This window comes from Falco naumanni, chromosome 8 (genome assembly GCF_017639655.2).
Source record: "Falco naumanni isolate bFalNau1 chromosome 8, bFalNau1.pat, whole genome shotgun sequence".
Lineage (NCBI taxonomy): Eukaryota > Metazoa > Chordata > Aves > Falconiformes > Falconidae > Falco > Falco naumanni.
In genome coordinates, this window is record NC_054061.1 from 59,610,830 (window position 1) to 59,623,037 (window position 12,208).

Below are 12,208 nucleotides of genomic sequence, written 5' to 3' on the forward strand. Positions count from 1 at the left end.
GTGCCTGCCTCTCCCGCTGCAGCTGGTTTTAGGCTCAAACTTGGATACGAGTCAGCTGCAGCTTCCCTGTTTTGTCTGGGCATCAAAAAGTGAATTTCTTTCTTAAGGGTTTCAGATGCTTTGACCTGACATAGGCAAGCTGCTTTTCCAAGTTTAAGAAGCATCAGAATACTTCTTGTATGGTTCCAAAGACAGCACTGACATTTTAGGGTGTTAGACTGGGATCATCTCAGATAGGGAATGGCCCTGCCTTCAGCTGTCCCCATGAAAATTCACTGGAGTTTTGTGAAAATTGGTGTTTGGTAGAAGGAAAGGCCTCTCCCTGCCACAGCGGTTCCCAAACCCAAACACGTAAATGACTGGCTGAAGTTCACAGTCTGCAGCCAGGACACATTTTGGGGATGCTTCCTATAGAGCAGGCCAAGCAGGGAACACAACACAGGCCCAAAGTGACCAGCGTCACCCACGGAAAGCACGCACTTCCAGGGTTGGAGGAAGGCAAGTCTGTGAGTTAGATGTGTTCTGCAATGAATTCACACGGCTTCTGTGGCACGCTGCAGCAGCACTCTAGTGGTTTACTGTACACATGGAAAAAACCACTGTCATTTTTCCAGTGATCGGAATAAACTCGTATTTCAATTAGTATTTACCAAAACAAGAGCCAGACAAATTCTGTACTCTCTGAAAATGTGTTTATTCCAAAGCTAAATTTCTCACATAAAACAATGTCTCTGAACAGCAGCGTCGGTCCTCACACAGATCAACAACAGCCTTCTGGGCTCCAGGGCTTGGGGTCTTGACCCATCTCAAGAGAAAATCTCAGAGAAAGGGGAGGGAAACAACAGCAGACAAGATAAATTGCCACTGCTCACAAGATGAGAAAAAGTGCCAAGGCACTTCGCACGGAGCTTGGTGTCTGCACAAAGATCTCACAGAACACCCTGCTCTCTGCAGGCTGCTTGCTAAGGAGCAGCTGCTACCGTCAGGAGAGAACTGCATTATTCCTGCAGACAGAAAACAGGACTGTTGGATTTAATAATCTGCTGAATTGCTTCCAAGGACTGAAGTGGCTGAGAGGTCATGTTAGCGATGTGCTCTTTTGCAGCCTGGAGCCCTCGCACCAGCTCCAGCACGCATGTTTGGTCCCAGCTGACACCCTAGAGGGGTTTACCTTCTTCCTCTTGCCTCAGCCTCTTGGAGAGATGCTCGCTGATGGCCATGAGCGGGTTGGCTCTGTACCTGGGATTGGTGATGACCTCATGAAACCGAGTCACCTCTTCTTCCCTGAGGAAAGAAAAACAACACACAAATGCTAAGTGCCTCGTGCAAAAGGAACTGAGCAGATAAGAACTCATAAAGCAGCGAGTTTCTGTACAGACAGAACAATGCTGGGTATAAACCTCAGAAAGAAAAAGTGCAAGACAGAAACCTAATTTACCGAAGGGCAAAGCTCAAATTGCTGCCAGCTTCATGGGAGCCAGAGACTTGATCTCATGCCACAGAGCCTGAAACAATCATGTTAGTGTCCAGCATCACTTGCAAATGTTTTTTTTAGAGCTTTTCCATAGTAAATCAGGAACAAGAGACTGTGAGTAGCTGGTAAATCACCAAGAATGAAAACTACTTCACATTGCACTAGCACAAAAGCAGATTCTGCTTTTGAGAGCCCATCTACCGACTCTTTTATTGCTCAGTGTAGAGGCTCGGCAATCCTATGTGCAGTACTAGTTAGACACCATGGGAGGAGCATGACAGAATTACCTCTGCATGCTCGGTCACAGCTGGTTGCTGTGGTAATGGTCTTGTCTTAAAAAGCAAGCAAGCAGGGAGGAACGAGAGAAAAACAGGAGTGTAAAAAAACCCCAGTGAGTTTTCACGTAAGTTGCATCTATTGCAGCCCCCCCATCTCCCTCAGACACACTCTCCACAGCCCATCCAGACACACATCTCCACGTTCTCAGTAGTTTCTGCGGATCAGCAGAGCACTCTCCAGCTTGCAGCATGCAGCTAGCTCCCTCCCCAGTACAGCCCTTCCCTTCAATGCCAGCCCTGCCCCTGTCAGAGGAACAGAGGAGCCAAACCTGAAGCTTGGGTTGTGGCAGGTGGGGCAATAAGGTGAGGCTTAGGGAAGCTCCAGTCCTAACTATCATCTGGGAAAATAAACCTCAAGACCTTCCTCCAAACCTTGTCCCTCCCAAGAAGCACAGACTTCCCAGACCACTGTGGCAAGATACGCATCACTGCTCGGTGCAGCTGTACACCTTTGGGCAGAGGAGGGGGGCACGCAGGGGACCAGCAGCTCGCTGATACAGAAGGCTGTGGTGGAGGTACCTATTTGGATTTAGACTTGCATACAAGTGTTCCTCAAGCAGTGCTCCTCACCCATGAGTTTCAGCACAATGAGACACTCACTGGTGGCCCTCAGGGCCTGGCCTTCTGCAGTAAGCCAAGGAGGGACTCATCCAGAAAGGCAGAACTGAGCAAGAAAGGCATCCCGGCACCGACACTGGCCAGTTTCAGACACAGAAGGGTATTCACAGAGTGTGCTGGAGAGCAGTGCTGGGATCTGTAGCCTGACTGTTCTCCTGAACGTCAGTTTGAAGTTGAATGGCTCAGAACTGATGGAAATCCTGGAAACATGGATCACAGAAAGCAAACACTGCCAGATCACAGTGCTTAGCTCCAGGAGAGCTGCTCTGAGGGGAAATGAAGTTCTTGATGCCTGGTGGCAGTACGAAAGAGGAGTAAGGACTTGCCAGACCAAGTCCAGGAAGCATTTAGTGCTTCATTTTACAAGAAAAAGTTTGGCAGATGCCAGCGGACAGCTGTCATCATAAGGGACGTATGGCAAGTTAAGTTAGCATGCCAGAGGTGTTCTAACAGAACAGCTGTAGCTCCTGATGCTATAGCTCCTCAGCTACACAACTGCAGGAGGCTTTCCTGAAGGGATCAGCTAGAGCTCCAGGCGCCTGGCATCATAAGAGACTCAGCCACAGCTGGATGTTGCAGCTCCCACTCAGCAAGCTGAGACGAGGAACACACCACCTGGCTGATAACCACATTGTCCACGCTGCACAGATGAACACGGTACAGACATACTCACTTGGTACAGCCAGAAATGACAATCGTGGCCAGGAGGAAAAAGATGACAGCTGGTGTGGGTTTGTCCTGAAACCCCACAGGCCATACCCAGGAAGCCCAAGCCATCGTTTTCTTTTTAGTGAGACAGGGAAAGTGAACTCTTAAAGGAGCAAGTGCAGTTTCTTGAGCTCTCTAAAATGAGTTAGATTTTACATGAGACAGAAGCCGAAGCAGACTGAATCCATTTAGAAGTGACCGAGTCTGACAGGGACTAAGACAGAAGGACATGCACAAACATCCTGCACTATGTAAAGGGGAAAATCAAAGCTTCCACCTCTTCTAAGGCCTTCAGGTGTGCAAGACTAAAACACTGGTTGCCTAAAGAGGTTGTGTGATCTCCAACCTTGGAGATGTTCAAAAGCTGTGTGGACGTGGTCCTGAGCAACCAGTTCCAGGTGACCCTGCTTGAGCAGGGGGGTTAGACCAGGTAACCTCCAGAGATCCCTTCCAGTCTCAACCATTCTGTCATGCTCCACAGGAGCTGGACACTCTGAGAACTTGGTACTTACAAGAGCCGGTGTTTTTGAGCTTGTTTCATCAGACAGAAGTCTGCTGGTTCTGCCTTTGCTTTTACATGGCTGTGGAGAGAAAAAATAAAACAAGTTGAGTGAGTGTTACAGAGGAGTGGTAATTTAGCAATTGCTGTGGAAGATGGGAAGAGTCCAGGGATTCTGCATCTGCCTTCCCAGAAAGTATAGGTAATTGTCCTGTATGGCAATTATCCTGAAAGGCAATTATTTCCATAACCAGACAGTAATGGAGATGCAAACTTCTTTTGCCACAGACTGACAACAGCTTAGGAGTCAGGACTGAATGGGCAGGAGGTAAATGCACTAAAGAAAAGTCAGATCACTTAGTTCCAGAGCTGGTCATTAGCTGTCCCTGCCCAGATCACTTTCTGCTTATCACTAACATCCAGGCCAAACCGATACTGTTGCTTAAAGAAAAGATCCCATTGAACTTCCCCTCACCACCAGGCACACGTCACCTCTGCACATCTCATGTTCCTTGCTAACGCCGCAGAGCTCCAGCGTTGGCAGATGTCAGTTACAGCCACACGGTTACTTACCGAGAACAGGGGACTGCCAGCCCTGCTTTGGACCCTGCAGCGGGACCACTGGGGTATAAGGTGTCGCTTATATTTTAAGATGAAGAACAGTAATATCCCTTTCTCCCTGTGAATACATATCCTCGTCAAAGGTCGCCAGTTTAAGTCAGCTGCAGATTAGCTAGAGTGAAAGCACAACGGCAGAGCTTCAGCTTTGGCCACCAAACACAGGCTCGAAGAACCCCATGAAGTTACGAGACGATGGACTCGTGGGCACGCAGGATGGTGCACTGCGTGCAGCTAGGGCACAGCAGCAAGCACAGATCTGCACTCTCTCTTGCCATTTCTTACTCCTGGGCAAAGTCCAAGGAGACCAGAGGTGTAATCCCATCCTGCACAGGATGCTGGAAGCACGTGGTGCCTGATGCCAAGCAGCAGCAGAGATTTCCACAAAGCCAAGCGCTGAGCCCAGGCAAGGGACACGCAGGAAGAGCAGCGACTGCTTTTGGGACTTGAAGTGCGCAGGGGGAGCTGCTGCCAGAACCGGACATTAAGGAAAGGAGAAGAAATTTCCGTTCTTCAGGATTACATAGATACAGAAGTAAACAGGAGAAGCAAGTGGGGAAGAGGGTCTGGCTCCACAGAGCAGCTTCCCTCCGGTTCGCCCTGGGGCTGAGCCCCAGCACACAGCCCAAGAGGAGAAGGTCTGCCTCTCACCCCTCTGCTGGGGCAGAGCTCAGGGAGGAACCTTCCCTTACTGGTGGGTGCTGGGGGCCAGAGCCTCCCCTGCCTGATCTGCCCCAGAGCCCTTCAGCTTTCTCAAGGTTAGGAAACATGACAGCCCCTCACCTTCTCTTCAAGACAGCAGGATCGGGTCTCTTCTTGGCAGTGTTACAGTGATCCCCTCTTCCTATTTCCCTCCCTGACCTGTTACCCTCTGTCCTTTTATTCTGCATTTCCCGCCCCCCCCCGTTCTTCCTTTCCTCCTCCTCCTCCCTTGACCCATATTCCTTCACCCCACTCACTTTCATCATCCCTTTCTACTCCGGTCAGCTCCTGCTCCTTTTCCTCATCTCTCCCTCTCCCCATTCTGGCCCATTTTGTTATTCCTCAAGGGGGATGCTGGTTGACCCAAGCTTCTGAGGCTGCTCTCAGAATTACCCCCGGCCCAGCACAGTGTGCGCCAGCATCCAAGCTCCCTGCCAACCCAGACAAATGCAGACAGCGTGGATGTATGTCAGCCAGCCTTCGCAGCGCAGAGCCTAGGCAGGAAAAGGCAGCCAGGCAGATCAATGCCTGCGTGCTGCTGCTCCTGTACCCTTCAGTCCCTCTCGAGGTCACCCCAGCACTGGTGCCATTACACAACAGGCCTGAGAGCTCACCAGGAATGGCAATCAGCAAGAGCAGACAAACAGCTACAGGGGTTTGAGCAGCTCCCATCACGCTGCTGCATCCACCGATACTGCAAGACACGGAGTGAGCAGGAAGGATCTCTGCTCTCTTCATGTCTGTTAACTGCTCAGCACAGGGACAATTTCTTGTCCCAGTTTGCCGGGATCGTTCACAGAAGCACAGAAAAATTCCTTCTCAAGTTGGACGGTAACCCATGGTCACCAGAGCAGGGGCTTGCCAAATCCACATGTGCCACCGAGTCGCCGTGGCAGACCTTTCAAAGATGAGTCTCTCTGCAGATGGAGGCAACGCTTAAAGGAAAGTTCCAGACTCCATCCTGGGCTGTACGAGCCCACGAGCCCCAGAGGCTGTGCCTCCCAGGACAGCTTCCTCCGCAGCACACTGCGAGGGCACGGGGCTGCCTCAGGCTCTGCAAGCCCCACTTTTGCTTTCAGCCACCCCAGTATTTTAAAGGGCTTGGTGCTTCGGAAGGCTTCTCAGTTCCACTCGACAGCTCTGTCCTGCTCGTCTGGCAAGTTCAAAAGGCTGCTGCCTGAATTTCCCCCATTACACCACCAGCACGCTGCCTGCTCACTTGGACCATGTTAGTAGCCCTGTTTCATTACACTTCATTGCATTCATTCATTATAAAACAGAATAAAAACCTCACTGTAATGCTCTCTTACCCAGCAGGAGATCAAATTCCTGGAGAATCTAATCTTTTATTAATAATGCTGACAAATCACCAGAGTATTACCCTTCATTTATGTAATGATTCAAATCCTATAAAAGCCTCCTCTGATTATTCCAAACACTTACGCACACACAACCTCACGCAGCCCAGGAAGCCACAGGCTAGCAAGGGGAAGAGGAGCACTGCAGCTTCTCCATGACAGTACCAAGGGGGACTGCTTTTTGGTTGGCATGTCGCAGGCAAGTTGGGTGACACCAGCCAAGCTCCCGCCTCCGCTGTGTGACTGCAAATGGTGCTGGCCAAGCCCCAAATGCTCAGCCAGGGCTGGGCTTCTCTACCCTGCCGCGCCACAGGCCCACTGAACTTTCTAGACACTAGAGCCTGGCAGCCGAAGTTAAGAGTATGAGCTCAGGCTTCCAAAAGGAGAGCAGGGCTGCCATACTCGCACAGGAGGTCTGGTTTGGAGAGAGAGAGAGGGAGCTGACAGCACTTCTCTGAGGACGTCAGGCTGGAGGTTTGTGCAAGACCACCAAACGCTTCCACGTGTGCCACACATCCTCTGCCACGCGAGCCTCCTGCTTGCACTGAACCGCCACTTGCCAGATATGTTTGATGTCCTTTATCTCTCATACTAGGAAAGAGGAACTACTTCCTAACCACATCACACTTGATTTTATAGACTATTATATTTCCAAGCCTCTTTGCCTCTATCTCCTATTCAGGCCGAGGACTCCCTAGCTCACTTAGTCACCCCGTGCGCAGAAGCTGTGCCAGATCCTCCACCATCATCCCTGTCAGCCATCTCTGAGCCTTTTCCAGTTCTACCCTGTCTTTTGAGTGGGTCAGGAATTCCAGGCTGCAGCAACATCATGTATTTGTACTAGATTATGCAGCCACCTGGGAAAGCAATACCCAAAGGAAGCACCTTACCTGTCCTCTCTTCCCTGTATGTACTTTCTGCAAGCCACTCTCTTGGAGAGCAGGGGCTTGGCCTCCAAGGGGGCTGGGGGAAAATGATGAGGGGGAATGACTCCTGAACACAGCCTGGAGTCCGCGACCACACGTAGTTGTAGCACAACCTCACAGAAAGAGGACAAAGCCACCTATTCAGGCTTGGGCTAAACCTTGGCCCAGAACTCCATCCAACCAACGCTCAGTGCTCTGCAGGACTTTAAACTGCGTGTACTTCTGCCGTTCATTCCCACCGAAAGAGAGGGCAGGCTGACTGAATGGCTGCATAAAGAAAGAACGAAAAAGAAAAATAAGGCTATTCAAAGAATTAGAAGCCAAGTTAAGGAAGGAAATATTTTCCCATGCTTAGATGCAAGGTTCATAAGCTGCTGGTTGTCTGAGGAGTGGCTTTCCAGAAGCACAGGGAACTGCCAACTTAGCCACACTCTGTAGGTGGGTGTCCCACCTGGGTCATAGTTTAATTTCCGGGGCATCCAGCGAGTCACAAGAGGGTTCATGGTATCTCCAGCCTTGATCTGCCACCAAAGAGGAGGGTGCTTTGCCAGACAGACGCCTTCTTGGCTGTTCTCTAATCCAAATGCTTTCTTATTATGGTCAAAACAAGTTTCTAGTCCAACCCCTACTGAGCAACTGGAGAGGAGGCACAAGCGTTTGTGCTGCATGCACAGCATTTTTATTCTGCACTCGGGGATGCAAAAGCAGCAGCAACACTGACCAGATGTTCAGGCGGAGCACTGCATTAAAAAGGAGAAAACACAAGGGCAACCAGAACCCACCCCACAGCTGGCTGGGATGGTCGACACGTGGGTGTCAAGAGGATCTGAAATAGCCCTTCTCTTTCAGCACAGTAATGTCTGCAAGGACAGAATGGCAGGCTGCAACACCTCAAGTCCAGATTCTTAGGGCGGCTCAGCAGCATTACACTCTGGACACTTGTGTATCACTCCTGCGACGTCCAGGACATGTAGTTGCTCCCAGCCAGCCTCATGCCAAGCCTCAGCTGAGCAACAGAGCTTCCCTCTTAGCTGTGGATTCAGAGGATATGTTTAAGCTTTTTTCTTGTGGTGAGCGAAGCATGCAAAAGGGTGGAGTTGATATTGAGGCCCTGTTGTCCTGGCTATTGGCACGGAGCTTGCATTGCCCGTAGCTACAACAAGCTGAACCGAAGGACACCTGATCCTGCAGGAAAAAGGGAAATACACAGCCCATCCCTAAATGGCACGTACCTCTTGGGTGGCTTCCTGCCCCTGCCACCTGTGGTCAGGTCACAGAGCTCAGGCAGGGCTTCCATCAGCGGCTGCATGTCTCCCACCACAGGTGTCGCCTTCCGCTTTGCTTCGGCTTTTTGCTTCTGCTTGGCTAGCTTCACACTTTCTATTTCTGAATCAGAAACAAGACATGACTGGAGGACAGGGAAGCGTTTTTAAGAAATAACCTTTGAGCTAAGAAATTCATAGGCTGCTTCACCATCTACAGGAACAACAGGCCAGCGGTGATTTAAACCAGTTGAAGACTGAAAATGCAGTTGGGTAGCTCCCTCCCCTGCTGTTTGCTTATAACCATATACATCTCTACTGATATTTGCAATGGGAAGTGAAATTCCCAGACCGATTTTGTCTGAACTGTTTCCATCCCTTGCACTGTTCATGGCTCACAGCAACATGGCAGGAGACCTGGGGTGGAAAAAAACCATGCTGACCTTGCATGGAACTAGGAGAGGGGAAGGGACAAACCAAATACACTCGGCTCCACATGTGGCATTAAACAGTCACAGCCCCATCTCTGCTTTGCTGTTGGGACAAAACAATGGTCTCCTAGCACAGGCTGGAAAGATGGACTTAATTTCAGTTGTTTGCTTAGTTTGAAGGAAGTCAAGGTCTCACCTTCATGGCTCATGGTAAAGCTCAAGCAGACAGATGCTGGATAAACTGGGCCCTTAAGAAAAGCACTGTGCCAAGAGGCAGACCCAGCGGCTCTTCCTCGAGGCCACATTTACCCGTCTCCCTGCAGCAGCTCTGAGCGAGGCTGTGGGCACATAAGGCTCTATAATGTATAAGGCAGTCTCCCTTCTTGGCTGTGGGAGGTGGGCATTGACAGTGGCAGGCTTAAGCTTAAAGCTCCCTGGTGTAGAAATAGGTCCCACAGCTACACAAGCCTTACAGAGCCAGCAGCCTCCAGGCTGAGCCCCAGCAGAACACGTTCCCCTCTAGGACAGCCCATAAAAGCCCAGCCCTGCTACAAGCCTCCAGCTCAGCTCCAAGATGCCCCAGCCTGTCCCAGAAGCCCCTTGATGATGATGATGCCAGAAACAGCTAGAGCTCAGCGGGTGCCATGAGCTCTTCTTCCTTCTGCCAGGTGACCAGCAGGCCTGGAAACCCACTGCACTGCACTGCCACCCCCGAGGGGTACGGCACCGGTGTGCTGGGGTGCACGGTGGAGGACTCCACCTCCTCCACACGCACCCCACGGAGGCCGCAGCAGCAGGAGTGGGCTTCTGCTTATTGACTTGGGCAACGAGCGTATTGCAAGGACGAGCCTCAGCACTGAGCTAGAAACTCCTTGTCTGGACATGGCAGAGTGCAGCACCAGCAGCTGTGGGGCCAAGCTGGCGACACAGGGAGGCCAAGAGCTTCCAAAGCAGCACGGCCACAGAAACAGGACTAAATCAGCACAAGCATTTTTGGTGGGAACACAAAAGCAGCCAGTCCCACTTACAGACTGCAGGCAAGATGCCACCTGCAATTCTGGGTCTAATCCTGCTGCCCACACTCAAGAAAGCAGAACTCGAATTCACTGGCTAGCCACATCAGGGGAGGGAAAGCTCAGCTGGCTCCTTTCATCTTTGTTTTCTACTTATATCTTTGTCTTGTTTGCTCCCCAGCTTGGCCGAGTTGAAGAGCAACAGTTTTTCATGAACTGAAATTTTGCTGTACGTGGATGTTTGTGACAAATATGGATTGTAAACGCTTCTCCTCACAGCCATCTCTGCCAAGAACACAGCTTTCTGTTCTGCATCGCTTCTTTTTTTGGTCTGGCTTTATGAAGCTGACTACTTCAGTGCTTTCATAAACAGTATGTGCTCAAAATTTTCAGACACCTGATTCTGCACAAACATCCCAAATTCTTTTCCTATGAAGTCTTGTTCGTCTGAGGAGCCATGCGATATATGTATTTTTAAATGTGCATACTTCTAATGTCTGAAGCATTGCATAATCTTTTTCCCCCCTCTAGTCTCTCCTGAAATGATTTACTGGAATGGAAGAAATCTCCAAGTTCTGCATTTGCACTACTGAGCTGAACTTTAGTTCCCAGGGTCTCGGCAGCCAGTGTCACAAAAGCAGCCCTGGGACAAGAAGAAACAACAAACCCTTGGGAAGATTTAGGAAAACAGAGATATAATGATAACAACTTCAGCAGCCCAAGTCAGGTTCTCTTTTGGGGGGCAAAGACTGCAAAACCCACAAAGAATAGGCAGTTATTTGCATCAGATAAAAATAAATGCATTTCAGTTGACCGCAGCTCTTTTAAGGTCACAATGTTAGAATACCAAGTTTCATTTAAAATTCTCCGTCTCTGGAAATACCAGTTCATTTCACTCCATCAGCTAATAATAACAATATCAGTTTCTTTATTGATGTTTATATAGGCTCATTCCAGCTATACCATTTTTCTCAATAACAAGCTGCACACCTGGTACCAACACTTGCTGAATTTTCTTACAGAAACCCCCCGGTACCTGCTACCCTTAGCAAAGCATTTGCTAGGGAATGCTGGTATTTGCCAGCTGGCCACAAGTTTAGCGGGGGAGTCAAGAGAGCCAGCAATTTAGGTACTTCTGTATCTGTAAAGCACTTCTAATACATAGCATCTTCTAAGATGCAGATAGTTTGGCCTGAAGTTTTCCATCTTGGTGTTCTCCTCAAAGCAAAGCCTCTGCATTTCATCTGTATTCCCTCAGCTTAATAATTTCAGAGCCAAGAGAGGAGCAAAGAGGCCACAGCAGGGCTAAAATAACATACGTGATCTTGAGAAAGGCTGATGCTACAAAGGCATATATGCAGGAGGGCAGGATTAAGAGTGTAGGGATCCTGCTGCTGGCTTTTCCAAAGTGGCTGACCTTGACTAGAGGAGCAGTGCTGTCACCTAACTGCAGGAGTGTGGTCTCCATTTCTTGCAGAAGGCCTGAGTCCCATGTACCCCTTTTATTGTGGATTCTGTCATAAAATGCTGCTGAAGACATGCCTTCCTCCATGGCACCTGGTACCAGGGGAAAGCTCAGCGGGGCTCCAGCAGTCCCCTCCTCTGTTCCCACAACAGGGTGAGACAAGGGGAGACCTTTAAGAGCACCGAAATCGCAGCTGGCAGGCCAGATGTTAGGCCTAGCGCAGGCATCTCTGCTTTGAGCCCAGCAGGGACACTGAGGGTTGCAGATGTCAAAGGCACTTGGAAGTTGCTGGCTGGTGGTAAGGAGGAGGTTTCCCTCACAGTCACTGTTAGGCTACTAGCCTTTTATGTAAGAGGAGCCAGAGACACCTTCACCGTGACTGGTGAAATGGCAGGTCGATGGCCCTGAGCTCAGAGCTCAGGAGCAGACAGCATATGGTGCAGCAGAAAGACACGTCCCTCAGCCCCAAACATGGTCTGTCAGCAACTCTGTTGGGCAAGAAGGTGTTAAGGGAAAAGCCTGTCCCAAAACAGCTCCAGGTGGCAAGAGGAATCCCTCTGCTACACCAGCTAGCACAGCATTCTCTTACTGTGCTGAGATAGTCGAAGCAAAAATACAGATGCTTCCCACAGGAAACAGAAGCATTTCTGCCACGGGCTGGTTTTGTTTAGGTCATATTTCACAGCCTCAAGAAAGGACAGACTGTCTGGTTAGTGGGTTCGCTGACCTGTGGCATGTGGGAAAGTGCAGTAACCCAACAGCAGTGTCCAAAGACCTCCCCTACCGAAGGGCAGGA

At 50.1% G+C, this 12,208-nt stretch overlaps 1 protein-coding gene across 1 annotated transcript in view; it reads right to left on the minus strand.

The window, feature by feature from the left end:
- Positions 1-675: 675 nt before the first annotated feature.
- Positions 676-12,208, minus strand: part of FAM207A (family with sequence similarity 207 member A) — a 56,747-nt gene continuing 45,214 nt past the window's right edge. The window contains exons 4-6 of the mRNA XM_040604311.1: positions 8,474-8,627; positions 3,651-3,719; positions 676-1,284 (exon numbers count right to left, since the gene is read on the minus strand). Of these exons, the coding sequence (XP_040460245.1) occupies positions 1,158-1,284; positions 3,651-3,719; positions 8,474-8,627 (350 nt within the window). The 3' untranslated portion in view covers positions 676-1,157. The remainder of the gene's footprint in view (positions 1,285-3,650; positions 3,720-8,473; positions 8,628-12,208) is intronic.